The sequence below is a fragment of the Cryptomeria japonica genome, chromosome 1 (assembly GCF_030272615.1).
Source record: "Cryptomeria japonica chromosome 1, Sugi_1.0, whole genome shotgun sequence".
In the NCBI taxonomy this organism is placed as follows: Eukaryota; Viridiplantae; Streptophyta; class Pinopsida; order Cupressales; family Cupressaceae; genus Cryptomeria; species Cryptomeria japonica.
The window spans coordinates 691,074,143-691,089,880 of NC_081405.1; the positions used below are offsets into that span (position 1 = coordinate 691,074,143).

General features: G+C 36.0%; 1 protein-coding gene across 7 annotated transcripts; it reads left to right on the top strand.

The window, feature by feature from the left end:
• Positions 1 to 63: 63 nt before the first annotated feature.
• Positions 64 to 7,458, top strand: LOC131063794 (F-box/kelch-repeat protein At5g60570). Of its 7 annotated transcripts, XR_009111135.2 has the most exons (5): positions 64 to 401; positions 526 to 590; positions 728 to 825; positions 4,321 to 4,443; positions 5,192 to 5,606. XR_009111135.2 is itself a non-coding variant. In XM_057997731.2 (4 exons), exon 4 carries the CDS (start codon positions 5,876 to 5,878, stop codon positions 7,229 to 7,231), a length of 1,356 nt encoding a protein of 451 aa, XP_057853714.2. In that variant the 5' UTR covers positions 85 to 401; positions 526 to 590; positions 728 to 825; positions 5,613 to 5,875; the 3' UTR covers positions 7,232 to 7,458. The 7 variants fall into 7 exon arrangements, 4 of the variants coding, with proteins under 4 accessions (XP_057853714.2, XP_057853715.2, XP_057853716.2 ...); XR_009372630.1 differs by lacking the exon at positions 4,321 to 4,443 and having other exon boundaries at positions 68 to 401; XR_009111134.2 differs by lacking the exon at positions 5,192 to 5,606 and having other exon boundaries at positions 68 to 401; positions 4,321 to 5,185.
• The last annotated feature ends 8,280 nt before the right edge of the window (positions 7,459 to 15,738 follow it).

Genomic DNA, 15,738 nt, shown 5'->3' on the forward strand with positions numbered 1-15,738 from the left:
ACCTTATCTCCATCCATTGAATTTTTTAACCCATGCCCCTCGTATTTATCAACCCACCATGTGCCCTCAAACTTCAAAAAAATAAACCGAAGTAGGGTTCATTATCCTATATTCCCGTCTGTCGACGATGTCAGCTGACAGGGAAATCGAGGTCAGTTGACAGGGGAATCGGCGTCAGTTGACGCAACAATAGCCGATCCAAAAGCCGATTAACGGTTATTCGTGCACTATATCCAAGCTTTGATGGGGGTTTTCACGAGAGATTTGCGGGCAAATCCAAAGGGGTTTCTAAACAGGATGTTTGATTGGAGTGGACAAATTGCGACGGCTTTTTTCTCCTGTTAAATTTGAGCTTTTTGAGCTGGATTTCGCCCAGGGAAGAGCATTTTACCACAATACAGGTGGGGAGGACGCATTTCTTTAATCTGTAAAATTGACGTACCGTATGTGTTCAAATTCTGTGATTAGTTTAAATTAACCGTCGTTTTGGGCTCTGATTTGAGGTATTCTTTCTTCTTATTAAAGGTGATGTAAAAGTGACTTGGAACGTGCAGGATTCGGTCTACGGAAGCCATTTTCGGTAAATGCAGGTAAGAAGACCTAGTTTTTATTAATCCCCTGTAAAATTTTCAGCTTAAATTATGTGCATCCTTTGAATTCTGTCTGTTTTTAGGCTGTGATTTTTTATATTATTTCCTAACTTGATAGAGTTGTTGTCATAAAGCAGTGTAAACCATTCTCCTGATTTGGAACGGTTTTCCGGTTCAAATTCGGAGCTTTTTGAAGGACGATTTGGCCCGGGGAAGCGTTTACTATGTAAATAAGGTGAGGAGCTCCTTTTGAAATTTTCCCTCTAAGTTTTTCTTGTTTTAAGCAAAATTTCTTGAAGCAATGATCGTTCTTTATCCATAGCATTGAGGTGTCAAGCTTTTTCTTTAGCGTTCACGTCACAAGAAGTTGTAAATCCATCCCCCTGATGATTTGGAACGGCATTTTTCGTTCAAAATTGGAGTTTTTTTAAAGGCCGATTTAGCTAAGGGAAGCTCATTTTCCTTAAATGCAGATAGGGGCCTTCGTTTCATTTCTCTGTTAAAATCCCAGTTTTTTAAGTTTAAACTCTATACGTATGCGGAACTGGTGGTGGCATTTTTTAGGCTTTTATTTCCCTTTGTAGGGTTGGCGTGACAAAAATGTTTAATCCTTCCGATATATTGGAAAGGTTTGTCTTGGTTCAAATTTTGTGTTTTCTGATTTCAATTTGGCCGAGGAAACTAGAATTGTAATGGTATAATCAAGAAGCCTTCGTTGCCGTTGTTTGTGAATGCAAGATTCTGACTTTTGAGCTTTGATTCTGTTTATATCTTAAAGCATCGGTAGTTCGTTGGTTTTAGTATTGAAGTTTTTGCATGTTTTGTTTGAGTTGCCATCACAAGATAATGTCAGTTCTGATAATTTAGGATTTACATTTGCTGTTTTCTACAGCTCTGTTAGGCTTGCATTTCTCTGTTTAATTTATTATTTTCAAGCTTAAATGGGTTTGCAATTGGAAATTGATAAGGATTGGCATTTCTAGAGTTGGAACTGTGAAGTTTTTTGTTTTTATGTGCAAGTAGGGTTTTCTTTTTTCAAAGCTTAGATGAAAGTCTTCTATATCTTAAACTTCAGCAGCGATTGAAGTTTTGAACCCTGTTTTGGTTGTGCATGTTCGATTATTCAGATTAGTTTTGTGAAGTTTTAGGAAATTACACTTGTTTTAGCGTTTAATTTTGAAATCTGATGTGATAGTCCTTTGAGGTGGATCAGAAAATCTTGTAAGTTTTGTTGAGTTTTGATTAAAAATTTAAATTCTAATGTTTAAGAGATCATTCCAGACTGCAGTATATAAGTTCATGGTGCTAATAACCTGAGTATTTAAAGGTAATAAAAGAGGTTTGTGTGTGGTTATCTGATAATGTTCATTTGATATGTATGTCATAAGGATTGATTCTTATCTTATGGTATAGTGAGAAGCCCTTGTGGCACTTCTTTTTGACTTCTCTGCTATTTCGATCTTAAATTCTTTGCATTTCTTGAAGCAATGGCAAATTTTGCTTATTTTTTAGAGGCATTCCTCTTTATTCGTGGAACAGCTTGCCTGATGTAGTTTTGGCTTTTTTTAAGCACAATTTGGCAAGGGAAGTTTATTTTCTGTAATTGCAGGCACGAACACAGTGTTTCATTTCTCTCTCAAACTTTAATGCCTTTTTGGGCTAGAATATGCCCATTTCTTGAAGTAATGAGTGTTTGTTGGCTGTAAGTTTATGTTTTTACCCTTTCTGTGAAGATTATCATCACAATGCCTTTTTTTGAAGCATATGCTGTCGTGGTCTGCAAAAATTTTTCTTGTTCGTATTTGACTAGCAGTGCAGACTGCATTTTGCTTGCACTTAATGGTGAAATTTAAACAAACTTTTAAAGTTCAATGAATGAGCCAAGAGTCATGGTCATCTTGAAATTCCAGTACAGGGATGTGGACCCTGTCTTCATAGCCAAGTCTCCCATTGACTTTATTATCATATGTACCCTTTTTCATTTGTTCCAGTACTCTGATTTGAAATGTCTGACTGTGCCCATCTCTGCACGCCACCATCACCAGTTGGTTTCTTTCCAATCTTGAAATCTTTAAAAGGAAGTATATTCTTAAATATGGGATTAGCTTGAACATATTAGAGATCAGCTCTGACTGAAGAGTTTTGATTAGTTCATGGCCCTGAAAAAGTGATTGTTCTTGGGAGGAGAGAAAGGATTTGTAGGTTGTGGTGACTTATTCTTACCTGAGGTTTTTTTATTTAGTCCTTTTATGTATTCGGATTTAAGGAGGTATTACTGAATAATTTTATTAAAATGGAGGTAAAATCTGTCATTGCTGTAGTTGATTGTTTTCCTATTTTGAACCAATCCTTGAAACTTTGATTCAATTTTTTTGTCTTTTACTCCGTGGAACATGAGTGGGGAGGAATTTATATCTTCCAACCTTTTTAGTCACTAATTCCTTTCCTTAACCAAAACAAAGGAACCGTTGCTTCTTTTATTTGGATTACAAGGGGGAAGGTGGAAAAATCTTGTAAAACACTGATTACAAAGATATTGGTATTTCTGTTCAGAAACACATGCATGTCTTCACATTAAGATGAAAACATCGATGGACATTGAGAGCTTTTTACTAATGGGATTTATTGATGTAAATGTAGGCAAGACGACCCTGTTTCATTTCTCTCTCGATTTTTCTGTCTTTAGACTTACAATATGCCCATTTCTTGAAGCAAGAACTGCGCATTAGCTTTAGTTTTGATTTTATTTTACTTTTCTGTCAAGTTTGTCTTCACAATGTCTTTTTTCTGAGCATTTATTGTCATGGGCCATGGCCTGCAAAGTTGTTCTTGTTTGGATTTGAGTAGTGGCAGCCTGCATTTTGCTTCTACATAATGATAAAATTTAGATTAATTTTATAAATATAGGGATTGGTCCATGTTCAAGGGCTTGAATCATGGTCACCTTGTCTTTATTTCCACAGCTTCTGGGGACTATTCATTTACCCTTATCATTGTTCCTGTACCCTGATTTGAAATGTGCTTCCATGCTCATCTCTGTACCTCACTGTCTCCAGGCAGCTGCCATTCCAATCTTGGAAATTTTTCAAAGGAAGCGTATTGTCAAATGTGGCCTAAGTTTGCATATATAAGGGAGCAGCACTGTAGAGTTCTAATTAGTTCATGGCACTGAAAAGGGTGACTGTTCTTTGGGGGCTGAGAGGATTTTATTTATGGTTTACATTAGATTTGTATGTTGTGGGGACTATTTCTTACCTGAGGTTTATGGATCTAGTCCTTGAATTTATTAGTAGGTTGAAGGAGAAATTTGTGAATGATTTTATTAGTATGTTGGTTAAATCTATCATTGATAGATTAATATTTTTCCCTAGGTTTTGGAACCAATCCTTTGAAGCATTTGTCTTTTATTTTTTGCAGCATGTGTGAATTAGGGACGACGTTAAAGAAAAAAATGAAATAAAAAACACTTGATATAGTTAGATACTGCATCTTGCGTTTTTTGAACTTCTTTAGCAGTAAAGTGTATTCCCCTACTTACCTCATCTTGTTCAGCTACTTCATTTGTGCAATTGCTTTTTCACCTTCATCTGCTTATTCTTCTTCTTTTTTTTCTTTTGCTGAGGTGAAGATTTATCAATGTCCCCAACATTATTATCATTGACAATATTCTAATTTTGACAAACTAAAGCCATCTCATTTCTCTTCCTTTTCTTATTTTTCATGCTCATAGAGCCCTGGAGATTTCAGCGTTCTGTGCACAATCATTTCCGTTTCTTTAAGAGCTCTGGGGATTTTCTGCCTACACCAGATATACAGTTTCAATTTTATCTTCCTCGGATAATTCATTTAAAAGGTATTGCATATATTACCATTGTGACAAATTAAAGTCCTCTCATTTATCTTCCTTTTCTTATTTTTCTTGTTCATAGAGCTCTTTTCTGGGTTCTGTGCAGTCATTTAAATTTTTTTTTTTTTATCATATTTTTCTTGCTCATGGATCTGTGGGTTTTACTGATTTCTGTGAACAATCATTTCTGTTTCTTTTCTTTTTGCATTTTGTTTGCCAGAGAGTTCTAAGGATTTTCAGTCTGCACTGGACATTCATTTTCAATTTGATCTTACTCAGATAACTTCATCTGAAACGAATTTTGTGCATTAGAATTTTTCTCCGTTTCAATTACTTCGCTGCTGTTCGTTTTTCTTCCTCTTCTTGCCAGAAATCTTGTTCACTTCCTGAACTCTTGGTGGACATACTATAAAGTGAATTGTGATGCTTCCCTCTAGTTTCTTTACTTCTTTCTTTTCCTTTTGTTGTTCTTGTAACTATCTGAAAAAATTACCAATCCATTCGATTTAGACTGAGTGATGGATCACATTTCTATTTATTTGGGGTTCTTTTCTTCCTCTTCTTCTTGCCATAAATCTTGTTCCTTTCCTGTCCTGTAGTAGACATACTTTCCGGTGAATTGTGAAGTTTTGCTCTAGTTTCTTTTCCTCATTTTTTGTGGTATTCTTGTAACTATTTGAAAAAATTATCGATCCATTCTATTCAGACTTGAGCCTTGGAATTCATCTCTATATTTTTGGGGCTCTTTTCTCAGGTAAAAATGAGTTGTCTCTGAGCTGAAATCTTTTGGACCAAACGCTGGCTGGAAGGGAGAGGAAAGGCTTCTAAACCAAAAGAAGAATGCTCTGCTTTTCAGCTGAGGTTTTGCTCCAAACAATTTCTGCTTTAAGACAACTTGTTTATACCTGAGAAAGAAGGCCTCCCCCCAAAATTAAGATAATCTCCAAGGCTCAGTCTGAATCAATTCAATCAAATGAACTGGTACTTTTTAAAATAATTTTAAGAAAAACAGAAAAAATGAAAAGAAACATTGATTTTGCACAGGATGCAGAAGTGTATTTTAGTCTTTGCATTAAAATGAAAAATTAATGGACATTTAGAGCTCAATGATGTTACAAATGGGATTGATTACTGAAAAAGAATGGTTAAAACTTGGTAAAATCTGCTTTTTTTAGTCTTGTAACAGGCATGTGGAGGAGCATGCAGAGGAGCGTTTACACAGCAGATCTTGAGCTCCTGAACAACAGAAGTTATTATTTTGTTCTCAACTTGTAGGCTGGATGTTCTAGATTTTGTGCATCAGGTTGGCATTTGCTACTGCCAATATACTATGACTAAGTAATTAGTATGAGCGCCAAATTTTGGCCATTGTAAAGAAAATAATTTCTTAGTATCAGCAATATCAAGAGTTTTTAAATCTTGGCTAGAATCTATAAAAATGTTTGAAGGGCAAGGCGCTTGCTTTCTGGAGATTTTTCCTGCTTCCTCTCATTTGGAACACCAGTGGCAGCAGAATCAATGGTATTTTATATCGTACTTGCTAGAGTTGAAGAAACTTGGTTTGCAATTGAATTTTGAAGAAGAAAATACTGATGGTCAGGAAATGCTATTGAGGGACAGCCAAAAAGCAGCAATGCTTGATATATGGAAAGGAGTTCAGATTGTTGAGATGAAGGGCCCTGATTTGATCCCAATGGATATGGCAGATTGCCCTGGAGAGCAAAAAGATGCAGATGGGAATCAAGAGGGGTCAGATGATTCTCTTTTGCCTGGTCTTCAAGATGACATAGCTATGCAGTGTCTAGCATGGACCTCAAGATCAGATTATGGCTCCCTTTCTTCATTAAACAGTCGCTTCAATTCATTAGTTCACAGTGGCTACCTGTACCGCCTGAGAAGACAGCTTGGGATTATTGAACATTGGATATATTTGGCATGCAATTTGGTTGGATGGGAGGCTTATGATCCTAAGCGGCGCCGATGGATGAGACTACCTAGGATGCCATCAGATGATTGCTTCAACTATGCAGATAAGGAATCCTTAGCTGTGGGAACAGAGTTGCTTGTATTTGGGAAAGAAATATCTGGATTTGCAATATGGAGGTATAGTATCTTGACACACATCTGGTCCAGGGGATCTCCAATGGCTTCTCCTCGCTGTCTCTTTGGTTCAAGCAGCAATGGGGAAGTTGCAATTGTAGCAGGAGGTTGTGACAAAAATGGAGTTGTCCTCAAATCTGCTGAACTTTACAATTCAGAACTGGGTATCTGGGAAACTTTACCAGAAATGCATTCACCCCGGAAATTGTGTTCTGGATTTTTCATGGATGGTAAGTTCTATGTAATAGGGGGGATGATAAATAATAAGGATTCCCTTACTTGTGGAGAAGAATTCAATCTTCAAACTAGAACATGGAGGAGGATTCCAAATATGTTTCCTGCTGGCAATCGGGCTGCCCATGCACCTCCTTTGGTTGCTGTTGTGAAAAACGAACTGTATGCAGTAGAGCACTCCCGAAATGAAGTAAAAAAATATAGCAAGCAAAGCAATTCATGGCATGTCCTAGGAAGATTGCCTTTAAGGGCAGACACTGCAAATGGTTGGGGGCTGGCATTCAGGGCCTGTGGGGATGAGCTTGTAGTAATTGGAGGGCAGAGGGGACCTGAAGGTGAATTAATTGTTTTGAGTTCATGGCAACCTAGCTCTGATGAAAGACAACCAGAGTGGACCACACTTGAACAGAAGGAGCATGCGGGAGTCTTTGTGTATAATTGTGCAGTAATGGGCTGTTAGTTCATGGTTTCATTCCAACTATAAGCTACTTTTTAATCTCTAAATGAAATTATATGAATGGATTCTGTCAGGTGCATGGTTGATATTTACTAAAATCCTTGCATCGGAGAGCATATTATTGTCAGCCAAATGGGCAGACAAGAATTGTAGAGAAATGAATTAACTGTGTGTGTGTGCACATGTCAATATTATTTTTACAATTTATTTTGTGAGGTTTATCTGATTTATTCCTGGTTGCAATCTCCTCGCACTTTCAATACTCCCTAAAAGTAGAAATTACTAATACGAGGAACTTTCTAGTAGGCTGTTTTACTCATAAAATGTTAGTACTGTATGTAAAATGCTTAGCATGCTTTTTGATCTTTCCTCCGAGTTTATAAAGATGTATTCTGCAGGTGAAACATAAAGAAATATGAGTTTAACCATCTGTTCTTTTTTTAAAGAAAAATAGGATTCTAAGATAGTTAAGATTGATTCTGAAAATAACAGACCGATGGCATCTGTTTCCTGTTAAATGTTTGAGCTTTGAACATTATGATAATAATAATTTTGAAGCTGCTTTTCTTGAATTTTTGAAGATAAGATGTGATCATGGATTTTTTTTGTGGATTAACATGCCAAGAGTGGCGTCAATTTGAACAGTTGAGGTATCCTTGGCTTGGCCATTTAGTTTTGATATAGCTGTGCCTCCAATTTTGCTATTTAGCCCCTTTTAATGTTGTTAGTACTTTCTCATTGAGATGAGATTCCAGCTTGTATGATGCTATCAAGCTTTCAAGCTTAGTTATTGTCAGCTCTACATTTATTAAACATTTATCAATGAACCCCGCAAGAATCTGACATTATGCATTCCAATGTGTCTTCTTAATGCATTTAAGTAAAATTTTGAACAGACAGCACGTGTTGTATTGTTCCTTAATACAGGGATGCCAAGCATTTGAGACTTTTGTTAGAAATATGACTATGAATGACCAATTGCAATGAAGAGGCTTACGATAAGATGTTCAAATAAGAAAAGGGACAAGAACAAATATTAAGTATATAACACATTAGGCAAGGGTTGCATCCGCTAAGAACTTTGGTATAACAGATCCTGTTGATTAAAGGTGGCTTACTTTCTAAGTACATTCTAGTATAGTTATCATCAGGTCCACAGCACCAAGGCCAGCATAATGCGTGTCAACTTAAAATGGACATTTTTAAGTGGCATTGAGATTTTATTTGAGTTGTCTGTCTTATAAGGCTTCTTTGGGATCTGTATATTTTGCTATCTCGATAGTGTAGAGGATGTGTTGTGGGAGAGTGGGAGAGAGAGAGAGAGAGAGTCAAATTTCTACAAGATAATGAACGGCAGTATGACAGCATGGTGATTCCCTGATGGGGACAGTGGGGGGATGGCAATATATATATATGTAGAAAGAAAGATAGAGAGAGAGAGAGAGAGGAGGAGAATTCCTACAAGATAAATAACAGCAGTATAACAGCAGCAATATAACATGACACTGTTAAAATGATGTTGGATGATGTTTGCAGAAGCCTGCATGCCAACCACTTTCCAAAAAAATATCTGTTTGCATTTCTCACACAACACCTCACTTTATCAGACTGTGGCCGATGTGTCTTTACTCTCTTTTGCAACTGACAATAATAACTGTCTCTGATACCATATTAAGAATTTTCAACTTTGAGACATTTTTGAACAACGAAATCAGAATTCCAAACTATTGCTGTTAGTGTTTACTTTTTTATAACAAATATCATTAACTTTGAATCTGAATCATGATTTATTTATCTCTGTTATACCACTGTTGTTGCTGTCAGTGCTATCATGACTAATAATATTGCTGTTTTACTGGTGTCGTGATATATTTATTGCTGCTGTTATAATGCTGTCAAGATATATTTAACAGTCTTTTTTAACTGTTATGAACAGTTTTTTTAAACATTACCAAAAATTGCTTTGCTGTAGGAGAATGCCTCGCCATCCCTGGGACAGTTGAGGGGCATGAGAGATGCCCCTGGCTGCCTTGGGGACGGCCATGCATCTCCTAACTGTTTCCTGCCATTTCTGAAATGCGACATGCATTTCGTAGATGTTTCTAGAAATTGCTTCTTGTAGGAGATGGCCAGTGGATGGCCCCTGCTGTCCCCAAAACACCAAAGGGGATGGGTACAGAGATTTGAGGGGTGGGGATGCATCCTTGTATAACACAGATGTATTCTGAAGCTTTGGGATCTTTTTGTCCGTCTGACATCATCAAAATGAGTGGTTTACTGTGATATTATCATTTCTTTAGAATACTAGCCTCTAGGATTAAAAGGCAAGAATACATGTACGATTTTGAAAGATATGCCTAACTTCTGTAGTTGATTTAACTCTTCTTTACTTTTGACCATCTTTTTTTTTTGTTGTCGCTAAAGTAATGCATTGTTTGGGAGCTGTTTGCTTGCCTGCTTGAATGAGTTTGTGCTTGACTGTCAAAGTTCATGAGATATAATAAGCTTAAGGAAGCAAATGGCTTTGCGCTCTCTAATCAGCTATTTTTAATGAGTTTTGAAGAGAGAAGGGGGTACGGTTCATAAAGACATTTTAATGGTTCCTACATATTATGTAATAGAAATTCGTGGTACGACTGGAGTTAAATTAAGGCTTTTAATGATCTTATTACAAATGCAGCTATACAAGTGACTCACAAATGCCTCATTTTGGAGATTCCTATTAACATTTTTCTATCTGTGTGAGACATTCAATTAATGAAAGGACTTCACAAAATACGAGCTCATTTCGTGATAAGCATGGCACGCAAGTTAATCTCTGAAAAAATTAAGCTGGCTTCCCATACTTAGGTGCATACTTTAGAGAGTAAGTTGCTAAATGGCTATGCTACACAAATGGAGAACCTGGGATTCCTCTCATTTAGTTCTTTGGCAATTATTTGTCTGCTATACGGTAGAGAAGTTTAAAATCACTTCTCTAGAGTAACTGCATCAGGAAAGGATGTGGTTATACATCTCCTAACATTCTCAAGTATTCTGATGATAGATCACGGAGTGTGTTCGGAACGTTGATACAAAAAATGCACACAATTGAATCTATGAGCAGCTAAATGATACAGTTATGGATTGTGAAAATGTGATAAAATTAATTGCATCAGGAAAGTTTTCATTCATATTGATGAGATAAGTTTGCACAATGGTAATGCAAAATAAGTTGATAGAGAGCAGCAACTGTTCTAGCAAGAATTCAAAATTGTGGTTATTTTAGATAAAATATTCAGACAAGATGGAGAGGACAGCAAGAAAAAATCTGTCAAAATAAGTTGATAGAGAGCAGCAACTGTTCTAGCAAGAATTCAAAATTGTAGTTATTTTAGATAAAATATTCAGACAAGATGGAGAAGACATCAAGAAAAAATTTGTCAACTATTGACAAACTTGAGAGAAGCACACTATATAATTGATGATTGGAAGTTTTTGATAACCAAAATCAATTCTACCATCATTGCAGCAAACAATAAAGAGTTTGAAAATAGTGTTCATTTATTTTTCAGAAATGATAATGTTCGTAATCATAATAGAAAAAAATTATTTCATTGAAACATCATATCACATGTAGCATTGCAACAAAGGTGGGAAGTATTAATGTAACTGAAAAATGTTAGAATAAACTTGATATGAAATTGTTAATCAGTAGGAATGCAAGAGTAATGTTAACTTTGAATCTATAGATAGAAGTGGATCTTTTAAATGGAGCTCTATATATATTTAAAAACACCATTATGTAGTTGTTTGGTTTGACAGCCACTCAGGAATACTATTTGAAAATTATAATCCACAAAGAATTTTGATTTGTGCAATACAAAGGGGTTTCACACTCCAAATACCCTTAAGATTGGCTTGAGCATTGACGATACACAAATCATAGGGTTTGACACTTGCAAAAGCCATGATTAATATAGGACCAATGAATGACATTTGTAGCTATATCATTTGGAAAGTCTTTAGAAGGTTAAGAATAATGCCACCATTCACATATGATTGTATGGAAAATGAAAAATGCTATCATTCACATATGATTGTATGAAAAATGAAAAAGGGAAAACAACTTGCCAAACGAAAAGTACAAAAAAATAGACTAAAGCTTTAAAAAATAATTGAAAATAGTATAGTTCTCCAATGCAAACTTTGTATTCAAGTTAGAAGAAATTGGATAATATATATCTTAAATTTTAACCACAAAATGTTTGGTGTCATTCTTCGATTTATATTTTAAATTACTTTTTAAAATGATTTTTAAATTGTACAAGAAAATAGACTAAAGCTTAAAAAAAAATTGAAAATAGTATAGTTCTCCAATGCAAATCTTGTATTCAAGTTAGAAGAATTTGGATAATATATATCTTAAATTTTAATCACAATGTTTGGTGGCATTCTTCAATTTATATTTTAAATTACTTTTTAAAATGGTTTTTTGAATTATGTTTAATGTTTATATGAAATGCATATTATCTACATGTCGAAAAATGTCATAGAATATATTCTTTAAATTTCCATCATAAAACATTTGGTGACTTTCTTTAAACTATATAAAAAAATACTATTCGCATTAGTCTTGAATTATAAATTATAAATTAAAATTGTAGAGGGGATTTAATACAAGGTCTCAAGGAGCAAATAGCTCTCAACTACTTCGAATGACGTGACTCAAGTGAACTAGAAGTAATGTGCTTGAATCAAAACTATGAACACAAACTGAAAATGCTTCACAACTTGAGAATACAAAATGCTAAGAATGTTTAGAATGCATAAATAGAAAGCATAAAACACAAAAATCAAAATACCAGACAGAGGAAGTATCGGACTTGGATGCTAGCATGCTACAAGGATGTTTGTGCACTACGTTGTCAAATGTAAGAATAGAACTTAGAAATGTGCCAAGACTTAACTAGAATGTAGCCCTTCATTTCTCAAACCTATTTGTCACCTAAACAAATAGAAACAGGGAAAAATGTTAAGGCTATATAGGGGTTTGCCTTAGTCAAATCTACACTTAAGTGTTTCCACCTCCACAGATAGCCATATATGATCGGATAAAAAGACATGTAATAGAAACAATCCCCACTATGGAGAAAAACCACTATTACGATAAATAAAGACACTAGACAAGACCAAATAAAAGAGATAAATAGACAAGATTGCGAAAAAGAATTACTAGCACTTGTGGCTCCCCTCTTGAGACAATATAAGAGAGAGAGAGAGAGAGAGAGAGAGAGAGAGAGTGAGAGAGAGAGAGAGAGAGAGAGAGAGAGAGAGAGAGTTTGTTGCTTGGAATGGGCAAAGTAGCTAGTCTACGTGTTTGTGGACACATGTAAACAATGTTATGCATGGAATATGCTCTTTTGAATCTTAAAATCTTTTGGAATGTTTGCACACCGCATCATCTAATCGATTTCTTCTCAAATTCAAACCACGAGTTGCTAACACTTTGTCTTTGTCATCCATGAAGTTGGAATTGTGAAATGCTAATATGAATTTTGTCATAAATGAACCAAACACAATGCATAAGTGTGAAATTGGCAATAAGGTGCAATTCCCGACACTATATTTTGCCCCCACTTTACTGAGTTGATTGTCCAAAAAGATCAACGACACTAAAGTAGCTAGAAAGATGAAAAACATTAAATACATGAAGTGCATTAATAACCTTGAAAAATGAAAATGTAGAGGACATAGAGGGAAAAATGATAATGTAGAGGACATAGAGGTCAACTAGGCAAACACAAACGATGCCCGCAGTGCTTAGCAAAAATTGCTTCTGACGTGAGGAAATCAAGGTACTGCGAAATCAAAATTTGTTAGTGCTAAAATCAGAAGAAGCTATTTTGGTGAGAAGAATGCTTAAAAAAGTGTTAGTAAGTTGGAAAAGAAAAAATTGATAAAGTGCGAGTATATGCTCCTTCGTGTTTTTGCCCCCAGCCAGAAGGGTAAAAACAAGAAGGAAGATGAGCTAGAACCACCACTAACAAATTTAAAAAATGAGTGAATTTCAGCTATGTAATTTCACTATTCACCTATAGGATTTTCGTGTTTATTTCTATACAACTGCAACAAAAATGCCTCACAAACGATAATTATGGCCAACACAAGTAGAGGAGCTACACACCAGTGACACCACTATAGAGATAGACGAGCCACTAGACAAGGTAGGCCAGTCTTCACTTTTTGAGTCATTTCATGCTTTTTATTTCAGTATGAAAAAAATTAGCAATGCATGCATCTAGGCTATGTGCAGGTATCCAAGGCCCGTACATTCATCCTAGGACAATATTTGCACTAGGGTCCTAAGGATGCGCTAGCGTCCGAGGGGCCAACGCGCGAAAAAGAAGAGACAGATAGCTTAGGAGTAGAATATAATAGAGATAGATAGAGGAGAAGTAGAATATTGACACGATGAAGTTATGTTTTTGTAGGTCTCCCAGAGGTTTGGGAGCATATAGGCGGACATTTGCTAACAGTCATATGTAGTTGCATAGGAGATGTTACAACGGTGAGCATGCACACCTACGTCGAGTAGGCCTCTGGCGGATTTACAAGATGCCAAATTGAGATTTCATGCTCCCATGTTGATGGCTCTCATGGATAGATGTGACACCGCATGATGTTCTGTCATCTCTCAATAAGGTAGATGACAATTACATTGATCGACGTCTACCGAATCCTCTGCCTCCCCTGCCTCCCCATTCAAGGGGAGCGAGTTTCACTTGATGAGCCACTGACAACTCGAGATGCCCAAGATGGTCAGCTTTTCTACATTGGTCAAGTGATTCGTTCAAATACCACTGAGAACATCTACCTTAGATGACTAGAGCAAGGGCGAGTTGCAATGACCCTCATCAGACACATCATGATAGTGATAGTGGCTCTCTGAGTGGTCACTAATGGATAGGGCTCCCACCTTGCGATAGGCCTCGTTTGATGCATGATAGATATGGAGGAGTGAGGGAGAGCATTCGCCTACGGTCACTGTTGCTCTTTGATATTTTGTCCTCGATGACAAGAAAATAAAAGGGGAGGAATCGCGTTGACTGAGTATCATATTTTGAGGCAAGTTCATTAATATAAGCATGTGGTTATATTCGATTATAAAAGTCTTTCTCACAGGCCAGACTGGTGACATGGATACATTGAATACAGCTGACTTGGCATTTAAATGAATGGTATCTTTGGTTAATATTGTGTTTAATACTTTTACGGACTAGCAGCATATTCTTGGAATATTTTATGTGACCGACATAAATTAAAAGTCTTTGGAGCATCTCTTTGTTTCATTTGTTTGAACAAGTTTATTGTTCGGTTGAAGTCCGTCTCTAACCCTAGACGCCATGAGAGATGCAGCCGCTGTAGCAAAGGAGCTCGAGTTAGTTTGTTTTGTTGGGAAGAATGATGCAAGGGTGGACTAAACAATGAGCTAAATGGATTTCTGGTTAGTTTCTGTTTTCAGTTATCAATGAGGTTGCGTATTACAGGTAATATTCTTGTTCAACTGCACATAAAGATTCTGGTATTTCGAATCTAGGGTTTCAGCCATGAAAAATGGAAATAATGAAAAAGATTTAGCTTTGTTTTTTTGGTTTTTAGAATTGGGAAATTCAAGCATCTTTAGTTTATTTATTTCATGTTTGAAAAAGATCAATACAGAGTCAATGATATTATCTTTCAGTTTTTCTTTTCGTTGCACAGTTAAACGGTTATTTTTCAGTTTGCAAATTCCAGTGAGGGTTTGGTAACCCTATACGAGGGTTATTCTTGAAGACGTTTTTGGGGAAGAGAACAGTTTAAAAAAAGAACATGTTGAAATACATTGCGAGCAGAGTGAAAAGGGGAAAACAAAGAGTTTGTTGAAAAGGAAAACAGAGTGCTCTGTGTATAACAAAATATTATCAGACATTTGTTGATAGTCGAGGGTTCTAGATTATTACTCTGTTTTGTGCAGAGTACATGTGGCTATAGTGGTTGAAATTATTTTGTTGTTCAGAGATTGAGTTTTCTCTCTGATAGAGTTTAATTTCTTTAAAAGAATGTTATCATTCTCTATCTGCGTTACAAGGACATGAAGAATATTGTTGCAAAATCATTTAGAAAGAATCATTTGCACAGATTGATAAATTATACTCGCTCCAATCATTGATGGTTTTGTGACTGCAGAACTAAGTGCAATCATAAAATTACCAGTGACTGTAGCTTGAGTTGGAATGTTTCTATTGGATAAGAAAGAGGGGTTGGTGCTCCTTGAGGCTTTATGGCTTCTAAATTTTGTGTACTGAGTTGGTGCTCTTTGAAATAATATAAGGAATCTTACTGAGTGGTTTTTCTACCCCAAGAGGGTTTTCCACTCATGAAAATTATGGTGTTATGTGCCCTGTCTTGTCTTAGTTTGTCTTACTGGTTTATGCTCTGATACAACATGTCTTTTGCTCCTTTTATTTCATACTCAGCTTTAATTGAAT